Source organism: Archocentrus centrarchus, chromosome 5 (genome assembly GCF_007364275.1).
Source record: "Archocentrus centrarchus isolate MPI-CPG fArcCen1 chromosome 5, fArcCen1, whole genome shotgun sequence".
NCBI lineage: Eukaryota > Metazoa > Chordata > Actinopteri > Cichliformes > Cichlidae > Archocentrus > Archocentrus centrarchus.
Window position 1 is genome coordinate 25929292 of NC_044350.1, and position 24639 is coordinate 25953930.

Genomic DNA, 24639 nt, shown 5'->3' on the forward strand with positions numbered 1-24639 from the left:
TGCCTCACACCTTATAGGGCCATTAGAAAAAGATGGTATTCATGGCATTATATGGCAAAACAGCACCGTTATTACCGTTATTGTATCACAGCAACACAAAATACTTCCAGTAATCAGTTGCACATTTGTTTTATGATGCTGTTAGTTGCTAATGAATGAAAATAGCAACTGTAACATTTACCCTGTGTCTTTTCCAAGCTACTCAAGTAATTAGCCATTTCTGCCAGGTGTTTATAGAGGCCCCTAAATAGTGGTCATACAGACTTCAAATTTTGAACGCAACATGGATGTGTAAAAAAGCATGTTTGCCGAGATTCTCATCACATCAGCCTTCCATATGTCTGTACTGTATATATATGCATATACATATGTTTCTTTCACAATCTGACAGTAAACAAAAGCTTATTTATTGCAGGTTTAGATATGTTTGATTTTCACAGTATAATATATTTCAGACACTGTAGATATTGTACACATTATTCTATTAAACTACAATGAAAATGGCATGTGCAAAAGCTTATACTACAATTTTGATGTTTATGGATATATGAACATTGTGGTTGAGAGCATTAAGGCAATGGTGTCCAGATGATACCCTTTTTGATAAGTAGCAAATCCCCCCCTCCCCATTACCACCCACTCTTTTGGCTGTAGGACACGAGTCCTCATGTCTGTAGAAAACCCGCAGTTCTCACTGACTAAGAGGTAAAATAATAAAGTTTCACATTTCTTCATCTCAGCATTTCTTAAGTCTTGACTTGAAGTGGAGATGAGTCAGACCGAGAACCACACACATAACTATTTTCTCATCACCTCTGCTGTCGTCTGTGAAAGTCAAGTCCCTTTATGCCCTGATCACCTCAGACTGGAGCCACAGAAAGAGGACCAAACATATGCAGTCATTTTAGATGTTTGTTAAACACTGCAGCTGCTCTATTTGAGCAATATCGCCCACACATGCTCCACCTTACATCCTCTAATAACTACATGGGGGAGAGAGTGTTAGAAAGAAACGGTTGTGTTATTGTAATAAGGTTCCTGTCCAGATGTTTGGGATTAAAGGCTTGTTATGAAAATACAATATAGTTACTTAGGAAGATAGGTATTCAGGTCTGTCATGCACATGGCATGTAAGACTGTTTAAATAAGTCTGATGATGAAATTGGGAAAGGATTCAACTCAATATAGTGCAACATGTTGGCATGTTGTATAATAGACAGTCCTAGCATTTGGTTGGCATAAAAAGGGGTTATGTTCTTAAAATCAGCACCATAGCAACCAATCTGTGGAACATGCTTTGCCAATATACAGTAAACATAGCATCACTATACATTATGGTGATTTACTCCTTACTTTACCATTGCTGTGATACCCCTGAAAGACGCACTGTTCATTTCACTCATGTAATCATCAAATGCAAAACATGTAGGAAAAATAAAGATACATATTAAATCAAGCATGCCTTTAGGCAGCATGCAGAAAGGGGCAAGGCTAAACACAGAGTATTATGTCCAGCCAACCATAATTTGATTGCGTTATATGTCATATTTGGGCAGAGTTTAAGATTGATTTCATTGGCTGGACTTTGATTAATGTATTTCATTGTGTCATTTCATGTTGCCTCTGACGTTGCAGGCAAATGAAGAAGGACAGACAGCTGTGTTATATTACATACCCAATAATATGAATAATTTGTTAAGTTTGCTCTGTTGACCCATTTAATTAGGTAAACCTGACTGAATTAAAGATTGAACAGCTACACAGTTAGTCACGATGCATGCAATGAGTAGTGGTTCTGGAAACCTACTGCTAGCTCGCACCTAAGCTAGCTAAAGTATGAAGAAAGCTAGTTAAAAATATCGATATAAATGTCTAAGGCCAAAATGCGTAATTTGACTGTAACAAAATACCAAGAACATGATGTGAGACTTACATTTAGTTGCTGATATTGCACTAGCAACTACTGTGGCATTCAAATGTTGAAATTTGATATTTAAACCAATCAAATCATGGTTAGTGGGACTGGGCATACAATGCTGTTATGTAAGCTGCAGAGGTGCTTCTTCAATAAATGTTTGATTTATTTTATTTATTTATTTATTTTTTGGATTACACTTTTGAATACATTTAATGATAGGATGTTTCTTTTGCCCACTTCACTTCTTTTTCCCACTTCACTGATAACAACAGACTACCAACACAATGGTTGCAAGTGCAGAAAAATGAGTTTTTACAGGTTGCTTCTTTGTGCAGAGAAAAGGCCTTTATTCAGTACTTTTATCACTTGGTATAGATATAATTTTGCCAAGTAACTGTCGGAGCAGATGAAGGCTGTGTGCAATTCATGGCTCATAATGGCAAATATTTCCCCGAATCTCTTCTTTAACAACTACGTGTAACATTTTTTTCTGTTTCATTTTTGTTCAGTTTATTGTCAGTATGCCTAAGAGGTTCAAATCTCTCTGATCTTCTCTGAATTTGAGCTTTTGAGATGCTAGCCACAGTTAAATGCTAGAGAATGCACTGTTGGGTTGGAAGATGGCTTTACTGGGAGCAACATTTTTTTTTCTGTCTTTTTCGTTTGCAGTATATTCTCCAGTCGTAAAAAACGCTGACCTTTATGGCTCACTTTAATCAGTGTGTCTCACTCAGTATCTCAGGTGAATTTAGTCCACCATACAAGTCAGTTGTAAATTGCAAATAAAAGGTTTTCTTAAGTTTTTTTACACCACCATCTAATGAGTCAGATGATTCTTTTTTCTTTCTTTTCTTTTTTTGCATCTTTTGATCTCTGAAAATTGTCATATTTTTGTCAATTCCTGAGCAAAAGACATCAATTTAGAATGCTTTTTTGGATCAAAGGAAATTAAAGGGAGGGCAAATTGGTTTGTCTTGTTATCTTACTGTTATAACTGTGAACTCCTTTGTGTCTCAAACATGGCATATCATGCTCACATGGTTTTCCTCTTTTACCAATTACAGTTTTTGTGTACCTGCAAAATCCAGAATACTTTGTGCATGATTGCAATTTTCATATTTCAAATCCAATATGCCACTCTATCTTTAAACCCTCTCACTTTCTATTTATGTCTATAAGACAAACTTGTTTTTTCTTCCCAAGGGACATTTATTTTTGTCAGGTGCATCTGCATTCATTAGAATCAAATACACCAGAATGTTTTTCTTCTTTTTCTTTAGTTTCATCCCTCACTGTGTCTCTTCCAAGTAATGATACTTTCTATCACACTAAAGTGTTTTCAATCAGTCTCCCCGGTTTTAAAGAAATTGACTTAAAAGGCTTGGAGCAGGTGAAAAATGTGGATTGAATTCTAACTTGGGATTCAATTCAAAAAAATCAACCTAAGCTAAAACACTCAGAGAGCTAAACTTCCAAACAAAACCTCTGATGAGGGCCACAATTTAACATTGTGGGCTTTATTATTAATATATTTTTTCTCTGTTAAAATAATTTTACTTCCTTTCTAAATATTTTTAATCGTTTATTACACTTCATGTGTGCAGCAGGTGAAGTTGTACCAACTCCTTCCAAAGTACCTGTTTTAAAGGAACTCCACCGTGCCATGGAACTCAACATCAGAAGTTGAAGCTGTGCTCTGCCTGAGTATGTGAAAGGTCAGATGTTTATGTGCCACATGAGTCAGTCAGGGTTATTATTATTATTAGTAGTAGTATTACTACTACTACTACTACTACTACTCCTATTTTAGAGACATTCGACTATTCTCCAGAAACATTGCAAGTTAATAAAAAATACATTTGAGCCCAGCAAGCATAGCAGTGGTGCAGTAGTTAGCATTGTCACCTCACAGCTAGAAGGCTTCTTGTCTGAACCTTGGCTGGGTTCTTTCTGTGTGGAGTTTTTCCCATGTCTGCAGGAGCTCCACGAACTCCAGCTTCCTCCCTCTATGACCATGAATGAGAGGTAAACTGTTTAAGATGTAAATAATACCATACTATATGAAGCACTATATGCATGTATTATTAAATGTGGCTTGTAGTCTTAAGTGTTTTGAGTGTTCAGTATGACTAGAAAAACACAATATAAATGCCAGTCCATTATATTCCATTCCATATTAATTAATTAAGGCTTATAGAGAGCATGCTCAGAAAGACACATTTTGGCTTATTGGAAAATCTGAAAAATATCAAAATAGGGACAGACAGGACAAGTGCACCGTTTTGTCTTGGAAGGTGAGTTTAAAAGTTCTGACTAAAACAAAATAAGTAATAATTCATCAAGTGTTTATGGAGATTTTCGGCAGCAAAACTAAAATAACACTTTAATGGCAACCAATGTACTACACAGCACTGTAAAATGTACAATAAGACAAACTGTTTTACAGTAGGCACACTGTAAAATAACAGTTTGATTAACATAAATCAAGCTGCCAGGACTTTACTGTAATTTATCACTGAAACTTCTCACAGAATATGATTAATTTTAAGAAATAGACAATCTTCACCCATTACTTCCAAAAATAGCTTTTTGCTATTCCTTCTTTGATAGGTTTCAGTTGCTACAGCTATAAAACAGTAATCTGATAGCATGAATACAGCACAGAACCTACCTCACCAGTCTAGTAGCCTACCTTAACCTGAACAAATTCATATTAGAAGCACTGCAATGTGATCATTCATTCATTAGTAACTTTAATTGCATTTGTTAACCATGAGCCAGTAATTACTTAAATCCTGTTTTCTTCTCACACCCACATACATGCAGCTCGCGGCCTCTCCTTTCTGTACTTATCAGCCTCAGATAACAAACACAGGAGAACACTTTGGAAAAGGCACTTTTTAATACATTTCTTTTGAAAAATGGATTATCAAATTAATGGAAACTGCTCAATAACTGCTGCAGTGAGGAAAGCTTCCCACCTAATTGAATTAGGGTTTTCATTTCTGTGATTTCTGTGTTTGTTTTTGGCAGCTGCCATCTGTTTGCCTGGGACCAGCTCTATTAATAAGCTATTCAGATTGAGATGGGGCTTTATTCCAGCAACTGTTTCTCACCTCCTCTCTCTCTTTCTCTCTCTCCCTGCCTTTTCCTTTTTCTCACTTCCTCACTCACTCAAATGATTGTCATGGAAATCATCAGAGGTGCCAAACCGCAGACAAAAGAAAGAGCTTTAACATACACCTGAGCCAAAAAGAACAGAACTGTAGTCTAATTACGATGGGAACAATTAAGGCTGTGCATATTTATTGACAGGGGACTTCACACAGGAGCATATGCTCATGAATACCAAAAAATTAAATGAAGGAAGGAAGGATGGGGGGGGGGGGGGGGGGGGGGGGGGGGGTATGGGGTACTGGTGTTGGGTCTCAATGTTTATATGATGATACTACTATGTGTTTAAATTGTTAAAAAATATACAAACAAAACATTTTTTTGTGATTTCTTTTGGAGCTATTGTATTACAAACTCACATATAATATTTTACTTTAAGATAATATGGTCCCTTCCCATAGTTTCATATTTTTTAAAAAGTACTTAAAGTGCTTGACATCAAGCAATATTAACTCCCACTTTTCTTCCCCTCTTTCTTTTTCTCTTTTTCACCTCTCCTGTTGACAGCTACAGTCTCCTTTTCAATGCTCCAAGAACAAGGAAGTCCAATCTGGGCTTTGCTCAGTATTCTGATCACACACCTCTCTCCTCCAGTAATACAAGTCTACTTTAAAATTCATAACTACATTTGGAAAGAATAAAAGGGTGCCCTGATGGAATATTTCCAAGAAGCTTACTTGAGCGAAAATACAATTCGCTTTGGCATATTTAATAACTCTAACCTGGTCTTTAAGACATACAGTAGTAATAACAATTTCTTTAAAAAACAAAAGAAAAAAAAGATAACTGAAAAAAGAATTTCAAGCTATACCTTAGCATGAAATGAGTAGCTATGATTCCTGCCTCTAGGAGACTGATGAGAGAATGATAAAGAAAGAAAGAAAGAAAGAAAGAAAGAAAGAAAGAAAGAAAGAAAGAAAGAAAGAAAGAAAGAAAGAAAGAAAGAAAGAAAGAAAGAGAAACAAAGGAGGCAGGAGCTGGTGAGAAGCTTGTCAAAGTTGGAAAGTGTCAGCTCAACTCTGTTTTAATTCTGTTTTTTTCTCTTCTGCCCAGGAGGCAGTCTGAATTGAATCAAACAACCTAGATTGATTAAGCTTGGATGAATGACTTTCCAATGACACAGGATTTGGCGTTAGCCTCACCCCATCCCTCTGTACATATTTGACATGGTTATTGAGGAGTTGATGTGAAAGTGATTGCACAGTTGCTTCTTTTGGATTGCAAGGTTGAAACGTTCGAGCTATACTAAATGCTGTTGCCATTGTTCAGTTCCTTGAAAGTCGTATTTGATTCCGGTTGAACCCTGCTTTGATTCGAATGCTTCTCAGGAAGAAAAGCACAATGAATGAGTACGAGAAAATAGATAACATGCTCTTCCAATTGGAATATGAATTGCTCTGCTTGAGCCTAAGTATTAATCTCTTGTCCTCTTTCTACTCTGTAGTCCTTTTGTGTTTGTAGGAAGGGAAGGGTGGGGAGGAGGGCACAGTATTGAATACTGTGGGATGTCCTGTTCTGAATTTGGTCAGGACCAATCAAAGCTTGAATGCTCTCCCTCTCTCGTGCTCTCTTTGTGATTCTTCCATATGGAGACACAGAGACCCCTACTGCCTCTGAAAGGTACACTGCTGCTCAGTTTTTCTCTCATACCTAAGTACTCTACTGCCACCTGCCTGCTACAAGTGTAATATAGATATATAGATCTCAAGTCTGCAATAATGAATTACTTAGACTTCAGTGTATATGCATTGAATTTACAAAACTGAAAACTACTGCTCTGGGGCAGAAGGGAGATAAGTATTAAGTTCCTACTAAGATATCAGAAGAACAGCTTTATTCTCTCATATGTCTGCAGCTAAAAAAATAAACATTGTTATTTTAAGATAGAAACACTTACATAGTTAATACATTAAACAGTGGATAGCAACACAGTGTCCTAGACAAGTCAGCTGCATCTGTGGACATCCCTAAGGATGAGCTACTATTAAGACAAGTGTTAATGGGTCTTATTTTCAAACTACATTGTTAAAGCATATATATATATATATATATATATATATATATATATATATATATATATATATATATATATATATATATATATATATATATATATATATATATATATTTTTTTTTTTTTAAAAAACAAAAAAAAAACCTCTGTGACCTTTTGTGTGAGATAATGGTACAAAATATCCTTCATATCTGATCACTGTTCCTGATACATTTGCATATAAGTACCATTTTTGTTTGAGGTAAAGTACTGTAAAGACTGGATGTACAGAGTAAAAAGTAGATTGCGTTCCGCTAATTCAGTACCTCACATTTGTACTTGAGTAAATGCACTTACTCAGTTACTGTGTGAACTATGATCCAAGATGAACACAGAAAATTGTCAAACGATATTGTCCATATTTAACTTGAGATGATTTTCATTCACACTTTTGATCCTTATCACAACTTTGATGAAAAGTTACAGATAAGCTGTGTGATGATTCAATCCTTTAACTTTCAGAATGACACTGATGACAGCACTGATATTAAAATGACTCGCTTATTGCACGCAAGTAGATGAACCAATGAACTAAACATCACTTTCATTAGTGGGTTTTGTTTCTGTTTTTTAATAAAGGCTCATTTTTAAAAAGATGACTAAATAATTGGGCAATAAAGTGTAGAAACTATGCCAAAAGGACAATTTTGGGTCTGTGCCTAGCCTCAGGGATAACACTATATTGCCAAAATTATTCACTCACCCATCCACATCATTTAATTTAGGTGTTCCAATAACTTCCACAGTTGTATAAAATCAAACACCTTGCCATGCAGATTGCTTCACAAAGACCCATTCTTTGTGGCCAGGAGAACGGTATTTTTCTGACTGCATTGTGCCAAGTGTAAAGTTTGGTCAAGGGGGGGGGGGGGGGGGGGGGGGGGGGGGTCATGGTGTTGGGTTGTTTTACAATTGGATTAAGGAGTTGGGCTTGTCCTGTTCCAGTGAAAGGAACTCTTAATTCTTCAGCGTGCCAAGACATTTTGAACAATTTCATGCTCCCAGCTTTGTGGGAACAGTTTAGGGATGGCCCCTTCCTGTTCTAACATGACTGCGCACCAGTGCACAAAGCAAGGTCCAGAAAGACATGGACAAGTTTGACGTGGAAGAACTTGACTGGCCTGCACAGGATCCTGACTTCAACCCGAGAGAACAACTTGGGGATGAATTAGAGCAGAAAGTGTGAGCCAGGTCAACATCACCTTAAACCCTATAGATCAGGGATCCTCACATCCAGGCCTCGAGGGCCAGTGTCCTGCAACTTTTAGGTGTGTGTCTGCTTCAGTGCACCTGAGTCAAATATAGAAGTCATTAGCAGGAATCTGGAGAACTTGACTGCATACTGAGGAGGTAATTCAGCCATTTGATTCAGGTGTGTTGGATCAGGGACACATCTAAAAGCTGCAGGACACCGGCCCTCGAGGTCTGGATTTGAGGATCCCTGCTATAGATTATGAATGGGATGGCAATCAAGTTCATATACATGTGAAGGCAGATGAGCAAATACTTTTGGCAATATAGTGAGTTATATACTATTGCCATGGATGTGGCAGGAGTAAAGATCCAAATGCAGACATGAGAAACAACAGAAAATGCACTAAAAATAGGCCTTTAATGGGTGACGGTCCACTGATCTGGGGACCAGGTCACAGGGGCAGCAGCCTAAGCAGAGAAACCCAGACCTCCCTCTCCCCAGCCATCTCCTCCAACTTATCTGCAGGAACATCAAGGTGTTCCCAGGCCAGTTGAGAAATATAATTTCTCTGGTGTGTAGCGTGTTCTGGATCTGAGGACCATGGCCTCAGACTTGGAGGTAATTCTCATATCCGCTGCTTCACACTCGGCTGTGAACCACTCCACAGCGCAAGCTAGAGGCCACTACCTGATGAAGCCAACAGTACCACATCATCCGTATAAAGCAGGGATAAGATTCTGAGGCCTGAGGTAATTAGTGTCAATGGGTTTTTTTTTCAGCTGCCTTTGAAGACCCACAGGCTAACCAAGGACTCCAATAGGACTCCTTCTTTAGTTTGATGGCTCCCTTCATCTGGTTTGGGGATTGCCACCATGACAGGCACCAACAACCTTGCAGCTGCAAATCTGCAATGGACTTAAAAAATGGACTAAAAAAAAGTGTTATATAAATAAATGTGAACTTAGAGCACGTTAGGAAACAGAAACAGACATTTTGACAAAGGGGAAACCAGACTGTAAATACACTGAGAACTAACTGGGGATGACACGCAGGTGAGGAAGGAGAAGCAGGTGAAAGTAAAGGTGAAAGTAAAGGTGAAAGCAGTCTGAGACACAGGGAGGACAGAGGAAAAGGAAAAGTAACATCTTTAGAACAGAACCAGGATCCATGTCATACATTGCATTTGTAATTTAAAAATATCCAGTTTAAGTGTCTTATCTAACATTATACTTCAAATATATTTTTAATAAATATATTTTATCTGAAATTTTAGAGTACAAATTTATACTGAAGGGTGAAACCCTTGAGCAGAATATGATTAACTGTGTATTTTATTTATCATGTAGCATTTTTTCCCCTTTAGTATTTTATGCCTGTTATATTCATTCGTTTTATGTCATTTATCCAAAGCATGTTCCGTTTTCTACAATTGCAGAAAAATGCATTTGTAGCAAGTTTTTGATCCAAATTTTATTGTGAGGTGAGTTGCCTTCCTTTCTTTCTCTCCTTCTTTCGCAAAAATTCATACAAATGCCCTGATGCCAAACCAGATAGGAACCTTATTTAGAGAACCTCTCTTGTATATCACGATGTTTGCTTTTCAGACTGCAATACAAAGAAGAGTCTGTTTTATCTAGTACAACATGTTCTTTTAGCCACTTCTCTTACTAAAACTGTATTTTCCAACAATTGAATCCCTCTCTCTCTCCCTTCCAAGTGTCCTTACAATTTTATTGATCAAAATATATTCACAGGTTTTGATCCTCCTCTCCTGCAGGATCTGAGAGGCTGATTGACAATTTCAACAGCAACAGCCATAATGGAAGAGGTAGACGGAGCTCCCTGCCGTTTCTATGGTAACATCTAAACAAGAGGGGTGAGAGAGCTGGAAGGGGAGGAAGGCAGAACATATGATCAAATGTGAACACTATTGTGATTCGATATACAGCTCTGAGTTTGTTATTACTAGACTGTCATTTTATGTGCTGCTCTGAAACACGCAAATTCAAAGGTGTGTTTAAAAGAGCATATGTGTGCACGCACACACACACACACACTAACATAAAATTTTTCTAGTAAAAACAGCATCTGGGCCTCACTGATAACACTTCTTAATGACAGTAAAAGCACAAGTGAGTGGACTGTTTGCTTGCTCTTTTTACAATGGCCAGCAGCAGGCCTAACTGCCTCCATCACACACCCTGCTGACTTCAGCATCTCATCATCATCATCTTTGCTCTTTCCATTCTACAGATCTGTCTGGACTTAGTAAAACTGTCAGATCACCAACTGGGACTGTTAAATAAAGACAGCACGAAGGCTAGAGCCGCTGTCTGAAGCTGCTCAGTGGAACGGCTCGTTAAAGACCATGAGATATAAAACATGCAGCTGAATATATCAAGTGATTTGGAGCTGACTAAAAGGACTCTGGCTTAAGAGGGATTTAGAGTGATGGATTGATGGTGTGGGTCAGAATGAAAACACATTAAAATCACATGGTTGTTTTGGCAATCAGCGAACAGTTAACTTATTTGAACGTTCAGCCGACCCATTTAGAGTCATGATGCTGGGTACTTGATGGACATCAGCTTTAGCTCTGTTTTCTCCCCACCATTTTCTGAGAGGAAATATATCAATTTTAAGTGCTTTACTTGCTAAGCTTCACCAGTCATTAGTCCCATCTACAAATGTGGTGCAGTGTTTATTTCAATATAAAAATAAGAACAATAAAAATGCCCACCCCCCACTCCCCAAAAATAGGGGTGGTAAACCAGAAGAAATAGCTGTAAGGTACTAAAAGTGTTTGGGTATTCTGAGCGGTACGCCAGAGTCATTAGCTGAAAAATTAAGTCCGTCTTAAAACTGCATTTCCTCAAATTGCCACCTGAGGCTTGCTCCAGGTGTTATGCAGTCCCCATAATCCAAGATTTAAATGACAGTCTTTACAGCTAGAATAAACATGTTTACACCCTGGTACAAAAACTTTTTTTTATCTCTCCCCTTTCATGACAACTGTAGGGGGGGTGGTCTTTAAAACATGGTCGTAGCTTCTGGGTCTGGAAAATGAATCCAGTGAAGAAGTGCCTTAAACCAGTATTCAATCTGAAGGCCATTTAATTTGCAAAAAAAAAAAAAAGACTTCCTATAGAAGATAAAAACTGCTTTCTGTTTTGACCTCTGTAAACAATTTTGATGCCTTTGTGGGTTCAGTCACTCATTTTGGATCATATGAAATAAAAAATGAAGGCTATTTTGTAACTCTGTTATACTGCATTTCAAAATAAGGATTATCTGTGGTGTTGACTTGTGATTGCAGCGTGACCAGTCTGTGACATCATGGTAGCTACATCCATCTTTCATACTGTCTACATTTAACTCACCCATTATGCCTTATTAGGGGCATGGTTGCTTTGACGCTTGGGTACTGCTGGTTGCCTGCTAGGCTTTGCTTCTGCTAATTTGTCAGTGAACTTGACTGAATTTGTGGTATTAGAACTTTGTGGAGCATTTGAAATTAAATTATCTGAAAAATAACATGGTGTGCTATTTGGTTGACAGCCTGTCCAAGAAATCTGTGCTCCAGTTTTGGTGGGTGAAATTCTAGTAGTTTTATGTTACTTAGTAATAAGTAGCAGACATCTGTGCCTGTGCCATGCTCCAACAATTTATGGATGGCTGTACCTTGCAAATGAAGCTAACTAGCACTACACCCTTTCATGGCAAACATGGCAACAGTCAAAATGCTAATATTGAAGATTCAAAAAGGCTCTAGGGTCATAACAAGCAACAGCTTTTATAAAATGCATATTATCCTTTAGTAATCATTAAATATCAATTAGTTCAGCTTTAACTGTGTTTAGATAATGTATTCTTTCTTTTAAGAGAAACAAATATAAAGTATAATAATCAGGTGCATGCAAAGTAAACAATAGAAGTTAACAAAGTTTATTACATATTTATATACAAACAACCCTGCAAGGCACACTGTTGTTTAAATAAGAATATACAATACATTTTATTCTTGAAAGCAAACACTTAGTTTTGATATATATATATATATATATATATATATATATATATATATATATATATATATATATATATATATATATATATATATATTAATACAAGTCTGTTTAGTGTTCAAAGAGAAAAGAAGGCCCCAAATTGCAGATGTTCAGTCAGCACAGATAAAAGGACAGAAATGACCAACCTAACATTTTTCATATGGTACTTAAATTAAAACAAAGAAATGTGTGAAACACTATGGTGAAACTTTCTGTCTTAAAACCTCCCCTCTCAATCATAAGTAAGGGTTAAAAGCTATAACCATATAGGAGAAGTAGATTAGTTAAGCCAGCTGTATGTCATCCATCAATAAATGATCATGCAAAATATTTGTCAGTGTTGTGAAAACACAGGAAGAATTCTCACCACATTTTTTTTTTTATTTTATTGACATAAAACTAAAGCCAAGACTGATTAAGGCCATTGATACTCAGCACAGTTTTGCATTTGGTATAAATATTTTGTCTAATTCATTGGTTAAGTTAAAACACAGTAAAATAGCCTTTTAAAATATACTCTGTTCTTCTTCTTGTTGGGCCATAGAAAGGAGAGGGATGTATTTCAGCTGCAATGAAAAATCTATTTTAACTGGCGTTTTGGAAGTTGTCTTAAAAAGCATGTGACTTCTTACATAAAAATTCAGGGCAAAGGCAAGTTAAGAGTCCGCATGAGCAGTATATCATAATAGTTGGATTCTGTACATTGTTCAGTGCAGACTATTGATTATGTAGTGATCAGCCGTGTCATCCTGTCACTTCATTCAAGCTGCCTTTATGAAAATGTTTGTCCAACATCAATCAGGACCTTTGTGAAATAACTTTTGTTATTCACAACAAAATCATTTTGTTCACAGCACATAAAGCAAAGATTGAAAGATGAAAGGATGCTCAAGACAAAGGCCCATTTTGACTTATGAAATAAAAATAAACAATGTGATGACAAAAAACAAATGTCTGGGACTTTAAGCTTAGAAACATTGAGATACAGGCAGTCATACACACATGCACACGCACACACACATGTACACACAGTTTGCCATCATAAAGTGTCATGACATACTGTGACAGATCTGACAGATGAAAGATCCCTTAAGTGGCTACTGACTTTCACCAACAGCTACAACTTCAACAAACGTCCATCGTTGCTGCAGTTCATTCCATAGAAAAATCAGGAGGTGCCTGACCAAAGATGATTTTTAGAGGCTTAGGAAGGCTTGTTAGTATCATTTCCAGGGCCCCATCGTCTGGAATTTCAGAGTTTCTGGGCTGTTTTATTGAATATTCCTATTGTGACATTCTGGGTAATTGGCCACTATCAGGCCAAGAGACCAAGTCGTTTGACCTTAGCAGACAAGAAAGAGTGGATTATGAAGACTAAGGTCTTAGGGCAACAATGCAGGTCCAGTTGCTGAAAGAAGATACAGATAAGAACAAAGAGTTAAAAAAAAAAAAAGTGATTATATGAAGGAAATCACAAAATGTCAAAAATCATAAACAACATGATTAACTTTAAGAGTAAAATATGATTTGTAGCAGGCCAGGGAATGTGGCTGCAGAACACATTCAGAACACAATAGTACAGAAATATAATATAATATAATTTCAAACATCATTATGCTGTAATTTTGCACACACCTATTCATATGAGTCATATGAATGGGTGTGTCCAAACTTTTGACTGGTACTGTTTGTTTGTGATTTGAGTGTGGTTACATGGTTTTCCAGAGTTTTCTCATGTGTCATTGCTTAGATAGAAATTGGTTTAATCAAGTTCACTGTGTCTCTAGGAAGTAAGCACTCACCACTCAGAGTAATGGTTGGAATGATTTTACTGTAGTATCACTGCCCTGAAACATCACATATTTCACTTTAAGGCAAAGTCGAATAGAAAACAGAGGAGAACTTACTATCTCAGCCTCAGGGCCTCCAAAGTCAAGGAACATCATTCGAACCCCGTCGTCTGAGGACATTCTGAGGCGCTCAAAGGGCTGCTGGAGGAGAATATTTTTCCTGACACCCAGTTCTTCTGTGAATAGCGTGAAACCCTCATCGATGTGCACTCCCAGCATACACTCTTTCCCATTCCAACTGCAGGCTGTCAGAGCAGAAAAACAGGGCTTACGTGGAGTGACGGTAAGGTAATGATTGAACAGTGATCAGCCTGAGTCATCTCAAATATACAGGGATTTCTGATTTCTTTGTGAGTTCACTGCGGTATTGATACAGGGCCACAGATCAGTTAAATACAGTTTACTAAATGTGATGATGAAAACATAAAAATGCAGTTTAAATATTTTTTTTACTGTTAAGAAAACAGAATTTTAGTTTAAAAAAAAAAGGTAAATCTTAATGATTATATTGGAATTAAAAAATACATTTTTACTTGATATCTGAAAGTTTTTGCATCATCTTATTCTACCAGCAGAGGGCAATGTGATACTTTTACTACACAGCACCTTTTTAAACTGTTTATGGCACTTGCCCCCAAAAAGTAGGACTGTTACGAGCATCATGGGTTAAATCTAAAAGAGCTGTAGGGAGTGCAGATATCAGGGCAGAGTTAAGACTTTATATACTGCTATACATGTGACAAAAAATGTTTTGCCTGCCCTCAAGCTTTTTATAAAAATCCACTACAAGAAAGTTTCATTTCTAAAAACCCAGATCTTTTATGAGATTGCAACCAGAAGAACTGTGCAAAGATTGGGGACGTTCTACAAAGAGGTACAGCATGCAAATCACTGTGTAAAGAACAATAAGTCACACTAATCCTGCTTTGTGAGATGAGCCTCTATTTTGAACTGGAACGTTTGCGTGTGTCTGGTGAACAGAACCGTGTCTTACGCCAAAGCAGGAATTGTTTTGGTTGAAATAGATTTGAGGTATATTTATAGAAATGATTCAAATGTCTGAATCAGAATTTCTGACTCTCAGAAGACTGAAAAGAAAGTCATGTTGTACTGCTAGTATTTTGACTTTCAGAAGCGGGGCTCCGTTTTTATTCCCGTTTAGCTTCTACCGTCAAAGAAAGCATTTTTTTTTTCTTTAGGCTATTTAAAAGAAGGTTTTTTGTGATGTGCTGTTTTTGGAGAGTAACTGAATATCAGTCCAAATTATCTTTATGGGTGAAAACCTGTTGTTAAAGGTACTTTCTTCTTTAAAAATTGTTTATTTCTTTCAGCTTACCAATGTTATCAACCAGTGTGTCTGATAGTAATCAAAAAACAACAGACCCTTACTCTGAACTTACAGAGGAAGAGACAGATGCTACTAATTGTTTTAGAATATCAGCCCCTCGACATAATTTTATGTGGACTGTAGTATAACCGACATGCCATCATGGTGCATTTAACATATAGCGGGATTTATTTTTAATAAATCTGAATTTCTGCTTATTCATAGAGGAAACGTGCAGCAGGCATGGATCGAAAACTTGAAGAATCTTTGCATCTCTGTACCCGTGGTGACCTCCTTGGTGAGTTCAGCAGCACTGTGGCAACCCTCCACCAGCAGATGAGTCCAGGCTGACAGCTCCTTAGCAGAATCCACCCTGAAAACATGAGTCTCCACGCCTTGCTTGGTGCCTGTACGCAGGCCAAATGACAGCTCAGAGTCCAGGACTGGAGAACTTTTTCCTGGACCAGAATGGACCAGTCTGAGAAAGGAGGGTGTGGGATATGAGAAATAGTAAAAAAAATTATCAAGATTTACAGACAATAATGTAGACATAAGAGCAAATAATGTTGCTGAGAAACTGCTACAGGGCTACACAGGAGAGAAAGGAGGAAAAATCCATGACTCATAGGTTCTGTTTCCACTTTTTTTTTTTCCCCACATGAATATGATGTTATATGCCAAAATATCTCATAGTCCAGCTATGGAAAAAGTGAGCATGTGCTCTTTGGGCTAAAAGAAACCCAGGGGAAGGCCTGAGCTGAACAGGGTGGGGTTTATGAAACTCCATATTTATGTGTTATGTGAATGTGTTTATATAAGAAAGAGAGAGAAATAACCACAAATGTCATGTTGTGTAGCGTGTGCTATGAGGGCGCTAACCTGGTAGTGATGAGCGGGTGACTCTTTGTGGGGTTTTTGAGGCTCTCTTTGCTTTCAGGAAACGAGGGATACAGAAGCAGGTCCTTGTCAGTCAACACAGCCAGCACAGGTTTCTCTGGACCATGAGATACCTGCAGCCGTTCACATTTGTATCAAAACTTCAGAAATATTTTAAACGATTAGGCTGCAGATCAGTATAACCATTTCTATTTTTCTAAAACACTAGTTCCCACTTTTCTTTTCTTTGTGAAATTCTTCACACACACACACACACAAGTGCGTATTTGTTTATAGCATGACTTAGTTTGAGTTAAATTTGACCTGTATGGTTTCATGTACATAAGTAATTATAACTGTTTTTCATCCAAATTTTCCTAATGTTTCTGTTCACTGACTCGGTTTGGCGACGCAGATCAAAATGTGGTTCAAATTATCGAATTTTGGTGAAGGCAGAAGTTAAATGAGCTCAGAAAGACTAAAGGGTCAAATTTCTTAAAATGTTTCAACAGCTTGTACATTAAATACGATGCAGTATATAACTTAAGATTTGTAGTCATGCTAAAAATAATAGACAAAGAGTTCAACAGTACACAGCCATTTATGGACTATTTATCATGTACAACAGTATTCTTCCATACCTGCTCTGTAATCCAGCCCAGATGTTTGACCTCCATGCCAGGCTGCATGTTCCTCATCTCCTCCTTCACTCGTGGCAAAAGGTTGGCAGCTCCAGTCTGGATGGCATTGTACCAGGATTGAGCCATAGCAGGGTCTTTTGCCCTCAGGAACACAGAGTTCTTTCTGTTGGATGAAATCACCTCAAAATACCTGGCAAATGAGATGAGAGGAAGACAGAGAGAGAGAGATGCAAGAAAAGAAACATAAAAGAGGTGGGGAAAAGGCTGTTAGAGGAATAAAAAAGACATGGCAAAGTGACTGAAGCCTGAGGGTGAAGAGGAAGTTTCAGATTTTAGCAAAGAGAATGTGAGCAAGACACAAGAAGAAGTCTCTCACAAAGCCATATTATTTTCATGTTGTGTCAGATTTATTTTATTTTTTTATTGAAATGTATAAGCTGTGTAAAATATTAGATAAATCAGTAAATCATGTAGTACCGGTTTTCTGTGTCTGGAGGGCACTGTTTTCGTGACACCTGGCACAGCTTCAGTGGGATGCTCCGGGGCTCCTTCACCTCAGCAGGGGAAAGCTCAGTGCCCCTTTGAGGTGTGGAAGGGGGAGAATCCCACGGGAGACCTGCTCCGGGGGACCCAGAGCTTTTAAAGAAGGCAGACATCTCCTTGATGTACTTCACTGAAGCAGAGTGGGAGAGTGTGGGAGATAAGAGAAAAGGCAGAAAAAGTAAAAGAGGACAGAGGAGAGAGAGAGAGAGAGAGAGAGAGAGAGAGAGAGAGAAAATGTGAAAATGAAGCCTTCAGGTTTGAAGATGAGTTGAAAACTGCAGCACTTAAGAACTGTTTCAAAGTGCTGCAGAAATCAACACACAGCATAAAGAACGATATGTCACTAAAGTTATTGATCATACAGAGCCTGTGATGTTTATGTTGTATTTGTATTGTATGCAGTTGATTCTGGCATGTCTTTATGCTGGAGCCAAAGAGGAGATGTAATCTGACACTTGTATCTTGCTTGTGTGTCATACGTCCTTTTGGTGCTCCATCACAAGGACTACCAGTACTGACAGTTACTCCATATTTGTTTTTGCTACTAACAGCAGTACTACTGGTGCTATGTCAATATAAATCATTATTAATTAAGTATAAATACAAAACACAAAAGCTCTTGAAAAGCTTTAAAAACCAAGGTGCATGTGAAAAAATAATACTGTGATTTAATATATTTATTGGGTGTCCAAGGTGCAAAATGTGGGATTATTTACAAAAAGGCAAAAGGTTAAAAAGATAAAAAACAGAAAACAAAATATTATCCCATCCATCCATCCATCCATCCATCCATCCATCCATCCATCCATCCTCCCTCTTATAAGCAACTTCAGGGTCGTGAAGGCTCAAGGCTATTCTAGCTTATTGGGTATACCCTGGTCAGGGTGTCAATCCATTACAGGGCCAACACATACACACAGACAACCATTTATGTTCACAATCACACCTGCAGCCATTTTTTTTTTCAGCAGCAGGCCTAACAAACATGTCTTTGGATCCTGGAGTGTACCCAGACAGAACCCATGCAGCCACAGGGAGAACAATAAACAGCTCCACCCTCCCACTTTATTATTAATAATCATAATAATAATACAATTTGGAAGTTCAGTAAATGAAACCATCTATGACTGCACAGAACACACTTGTGGTGTATTTATGCAAGAATTCAACAACAAGATCCACCAACCTATTCTGATGACTATGAATTTACATATATACACCTGAATCCATTACTCAGGCCCATCAACCATTAGAAGTGGCCAAGCTGATTCGAGACTGCACCACCTCAATAAAACACTCACCCTGTCATTTGTCATATGCTTCAGGATCCAAGCACAGTAGACCTGAAACCCAGGGGGATTCTATTTCAGGATGTTCTACCACTGAGGGACTAACTGCCCTTCAAACTGTAATGTTGGAGGAGAGAGTAAAACACAGCAAGAAATACAAAGGCATACTACTGAGGACAGTCTAGCTAAGAAACAGTGTCAGCTGATAATAACAACAAGAACAAGACAGAAACAGAGATATGAATTAGATGAGGAAGTCTGTGCAGCTCATAAGATTAGATACGTTATTAAAGGTTTATTGATGCATCATTGTCTGAAAGACAGAGGTCTTCCTGGGCCAGGAGTGCTCTAAGGTTGACTACAGAGGTGTCAACCTGAACACGGGAAGAAAACAGCATTCATCTGACCATCTGTGCTGGGAACACAGTTCTGTGCATTCCCCTCATTTCATTTCAGGACTAGCCATCCCATTTCTGACACCATATGTTCTGGGGTTCTTTCTTGCAAACTCTTAAGAAGTTGGGAAAACACAGCTTTAGGTGCACCGTCACAAGGACTATCAGTACATATTTCAGAACTGTGCTAAAAACCTATTTACAAGATTTGTATACAGGCTCTGTAAGTTAAAGACAGATTTTTCTCTCAATGGCCAATGCCACTGTCAGAGCTACATCTAACTGGGTGGGAAGTTTCCTGTTTAAAGTTGAATGAGGAAGCTGAGGCTCATGGTCAGCATCTCAAACCCCAGGCCAAGGGGGTGCCCAGAATTTCTGGTGGATATAACTGTTATCAAATTGTTACTGTAGCTTATTTTGTACACATATTTTAAATTCAGTTTTACCACTCACACGCCCATGTTCATATACCTAGACACACCACAGATGGAAACACATAGCCTCTGCTGCAGTCCAAAAGGCTGTGGTATGGGTTTAAGCAGTAGCCACTGCTGGAGTAAAAATAGCCCAGAGGACGTGGCAAAGCAGTAGGTTTAAGGCAAAGCTTTGGTTTCACTGGGGAAGTGTGAAGTGCTCTGTACAAGAGGCATGTAGCCAGAGGGCAAGCAGAAGAGTCATAGCACAGGACAACAGGAGTGAGAAAGGACGCTTCCACCATTCCCAAAATAGAGCTCCTGCCAGATTTTCTTCCAAACATTAAATTGCTAACATTGTATGTTTTATTTGCCAATTTGATGGGTTTAAATTTTCACACATAGATCTCTGTTATGGGAAAATGGCATGACGACTTTGCTACAACTGTGTGCTTTTAATGGAAACGTAAGTGTCCACAGGTAAGCAGTGTGCAAAATGCTGTAGAAATGTTACATGGTACAAAGCAGGAAAACTGAATGAGCAACATTTACAGAAAAAAATGACTGCGGTCCTTTTCAAACATGCTGCTATGAGTATTTAAGGATCGCAGTGCATGTCTCAAGAGGTTTTAAGTTGCTGCAGTAAAGGGCATGACCGAAATTCGGAATATTCCTTTGAGTTTGCGCGTCTTCTTTTGAAAGCTCATTTTCAATATTTTTCAAAAGTAATATGGTGGATCAATAGCAATGTCCTAGATCTAAAATCTCCCTCTTACATTTCATTTTTCTCTCCTGACAGAGATGAGGTCATTGCAATTTTGTTAAAGATTTTCTTTGAAAATCTACAAAGATTTATTAAGAAAAAAATATTAGTTCTCACTGTGGATTGAGAGCACTGAAAATTCTGTCTCTTTCAGTGGTCTGCAGGAGGGTTTCCTTGGATACACATTTGTGAGTCACACAGTCTGGGTTTACACAAAAACTTTTTTATACTCTTGAATGGGTACATAAATAATATGCGGTAATATGTGGTAATGCATGATGTGGAATCTTTACTACTGACTACTGAGCTTTCTTGCAGTTTGGGTACTGACTAGTAGTTCATATTTTTCTAAAGAACAGATTAACATTTAGGAAAATATGTCACTGTGACTCAAAGTCTGAGGCCATGGTCCTCAGCCAGAAAAGGGTGGAGTGCCCTCTCCGGCTCAGGGATGAGTTCCTGGCCCAGGCGGAGGAGTTCAAGTATCTCAGGGTCTTGTTCACGAGTGACGGGAAAAGGAAGCGGGAGATCGACAGACAGATCGGGGCTGCATCTGCAGTGATGTGGACGCTGCACCAGTCTGTCGTGGTGAAGAGGGAGCTGAGTGTAAAAGTGAAGCTGTCGATTTACCAGACAATCTACGTTCCTACCCTCACCTATGGTCACGAGCTTTGGGTAGTGACCGAAGGAATAAGATCGCGAATACAAGCATCAGAAAAGAGTTTCCTTCGAAGGGTGGCTGGCCTCTCTTTTAGAGATAGGGTGAGGAGTGCAGCCATTCGGGAGGGGCTCAGAGTAGAGCCGCTTCTCCTCCACATCAAGAGGAGCCCGCTGAGGTGGCTTGGGCATCTGACTAGGATGCCTCCTGGGCACCTCTTGGGTGAGGTGTTCTGAGCATGTCCCACTGGGAGGAGGCCCCGGGGTAGACCCAGGACACATTGGAGAGATTATATCTCTCGGCTGGCCTGGGAACGCCTTGGGGTCCCTCTGGATGAGCTGGTGGAGGTGGCTGGGGAGAGGGAAGCCTGGGGTTCTCTGCTTAGGCTGCTGCCCCTGCAACCCGGCCCCAGATAAGCAGAAGAGAATGGATGGAATGGATGGATGGGTGTCACTTAGTTAAATAAATATATAAAGAAAAACATTTTTTAAAAATGTTTCCTTTTTTTAAGAATCAAAATCAGTTGCCATATTGATATACTGGTACTAGTGCTGAAAATTCTAATGGTTATAGTTCATTTGTTATGGCCATAGACCATACATCCATAGAGCGTATGTCTCCACCGTGAGGTTTTAACTGCCACCACTTTGCTTTTTTTGTAGTCAGAAGTGACCATCTGTGGACAAGAGGAACAAATGATAAATTATCTTTTAATGCTAGTTAGCTTGATTTACAATTTCTATCCACAGTCTTACACAGTCACCAAGCACTTTTAGGTACACTTGCAAGTATTGGGATTGACCCTCTCCTGCTTTAAGAAATGCCTTATTTCTTCATGAAGTAGATTCAACAAGGCGCTGGAAACATTCCTCGGAGATTTTGGTCACTGACATGACAGCATCACACAGTTACTGCAGATTTGTTGGCTGCACATCCGTGATGTAAATCTCCTGTTCCACCGCATCCCAAAGGTGCTCTACTTTATTGAGATGTGGTGACTGCCATTTGAGTACAGTAAACTCATCAGCATGCTCAAGAAAGCAGTTTGAGATGATCTGAGCTTTTTAACATGGTGCTATGAATATTTCAGCATGTTTTTATATTACTGATAGCAGTTGCTTTGCCATGTAACATAATTACTGAATCTCCAAGCCCCATTATTGTGTAGTTTTAAAAATGCAATTAAATGTAAATTCTCATACAAACATCCACAAAGTGACAAAACTATTCCATATACAGAGTGCATAGTATTTTTCTCCCAAACCCATGTAAACTGGTTAAAACACTTTGTTTGCCTGCATCAGCAGTCCATTTGAGCTAATGTGAAATGTGAGCTAGCAACCATAACATTTCAGAGCTGAGAATGCTGCTAAAGTTTTTTAAATCTGATTTTATATACTTTTTTTAATAATTCAAATTTCACACAGTGGCTGTTAACAAACATTTCTGTGTGTAACACATTTATTACTGTTTTACATGGACCATTAGGTCTGTGGGTGGCAACTTAGTGCAGCCAAATACATGAAGACTGCCACCTTGGTGACAGCTGTCAGATAAGGAGGTCTCAATCACACAAATAGTTCACTTTGAATAACAATAGATTCTTAAAAACACTATAGGAGAATATAAGGAGACAAAACATAGTCATGGCTAGAGAGGCTAATATCTAGCACGTAAACATATGTCTATTCTTAGTGGCCATTACTCTTTATTATGTAAGATTGAATATATGTGTGGTGTGTATGGTTCTGCACAAACTGCAGAACAGAATAGGTTGGGAGAAAACACCAACCATAGTAGGTATAAGGAGAGTTTACTTTTGTAAAGAAGCGTTATTATTATCCAAAAAGGGATGTAGAAATATTTACATTGCTGTCTCTCATATTAGAGATGGCCCCAAATAACAAATCGGATGTGATAGCTTTTAAACAGAATTGTGTATTAAAAGAGAGGAAAGATGATGAGAAAGATGGAGAATTGAAAAAGCAGTAAAAATAGAATTAACAACACGGAAAAGAGGGAGGCAGGGGGGAAAAAAAAATGAAGATCAGGAGCAAGAAAAGAGAATATGAATGCGTGAGACAGGCAATACACAGAGACCGAATATACAGCTTAGCTCAGCCAGAAATGTTGCCATGAATACCAGTGGCGGCTCATTCAATACAGGGCTAAAATTAGCTGAGATGGCACTGTTATTACTTTAGCTTATCTGGCAGGCAGTGAAACTACTTTTGCAGTGTGTGTGTGTGTGTGTGAGTGAGAGAGAGAGAGAGAGAGAGAGTTGTGTGTGGGTGTGAGTGTGCACATGTGAGGAGTTTCTTTGCTTCTTCTGCAGGATCTGCCACTAAGCTTTTACTGCTAAAGTCTTTAATTTTACATTCAACCTAACAAGTCCTAGCCAGACATTTTCAGTCAGCTGAGTTCCAGGACAACTCACTTAACTGTGGTTTGGACAATCCAAATTGCCAAAGAACACATCTAAATGTTCAAACTGTAAACAGCCAGACCTCACTATTGCATTAATTACCTAATATATCTTTTGCCTGCGCTTTTCTACACACTCTGAAGAATCGATTCTATTAATGCTAAAACCATCCATATCCAATCAGGAGCTTGAGAAGTTAAGCATCAGCTGACAGTTAAAAAGTGGAACCGGCTTGAGAGAGACCAAACAACGCACCAAAGTTAAATGTCAGCTCTTCGTTTGCCTGCCACTGGTTACTGTGGGAGCAGCTGGAATGTGACTGGAGAGTCACTGACCTCAGAAGCATGTAGTTGGCTCAGTAAACCATGTCAAGCAAAGAATGTCCCAATGTTAAACCTCAGGGGAACAATGTAGTGGGCAAATATGACATCATAAATTACATACAAAAGAGGCTCAACGTGTTCTGCTCAGTACATTGAGGTCAACTGAGGTAAAAGAGAACAAAACAAAAAGGACACAAGAAAACAATCAGTCTTGCGATCATAAATCAGACATACAGAAAGGCGGAATTCATGGTTTGCGACATTTAAGATGCAGACTACTCAAAAGAGGATGAAAGTAAACATCAGACTGATTATAGAGTTAGCAAACGAACTCAAGAATGCAAAAAGGAATGTGTGTTGAGTTGGGCCCGACTGATACATTATTGGCTAAATACTGTTCACTTCATACTCGATCACTATATAGAGGAGTCACCCAGTATTCAAATATTATCTTTTTACATGTGAAATGTAATTGTTTGCCTTCCCTTAAGGGCAAAAAAACCCACATTTGTTTGTTCTAGCACTTATCAGAGTACATTTCAACGGAGCTAGATTTTGAGCTAGACTAAAGGTAAACAGTCAGGACTGTTCTTAAGAGTAAGAACATTTGTGTTTGGCTGATTTTTTTGTTTGTTGTAACAATGTTTCTTGGCAATAAATCTTAATTTAAAACCTAACCTAAAAAAAAAAAAAGGTCACTGTCAGCAGAAGTATTTCACTTTGTTTGGT

The 24639-nt window shown here is 38.3% G+C and overlaps 1 protein-coding gene across 1 annotated transcript in view; it reads right to left on the reverse strand.

Moving 5' to 3' along the window:
• Positions 1-12476: 12476 nt before the first annotated feature.
• The window catches only part of snta1 (syntrophin, alpha 1), a 39475-nt gene continuing 27312 nt past the window's right edge, over positions 12477-24639 (reverse strand). The window contains exons 3-8 of the mRNA XM_030729490.1: positions 17579-17774; positions 17102-17291; positions 16464-16594; positions 15866-16062; positions 14315-14502; positions 12477-13815 (exon numbers count right to left, since the gene is read on the reverse strand). Coding sequence (XP_030585350.1) covers positions 13723-13815; positions 14315-14502; positions 15866-16062; positions 16464-16594; positions 17102-17291; positions 17579-17774 — 995 coding nt within the window. The 3' untranslated portion in view covers positions 12477-13722. The remainder of the gene's footprint in view (positions 13816-14314; positions 14503-15865; positions 16063-16463; positions 16595-17101; positions 17292-17578; positions 17775-24639) is intronic.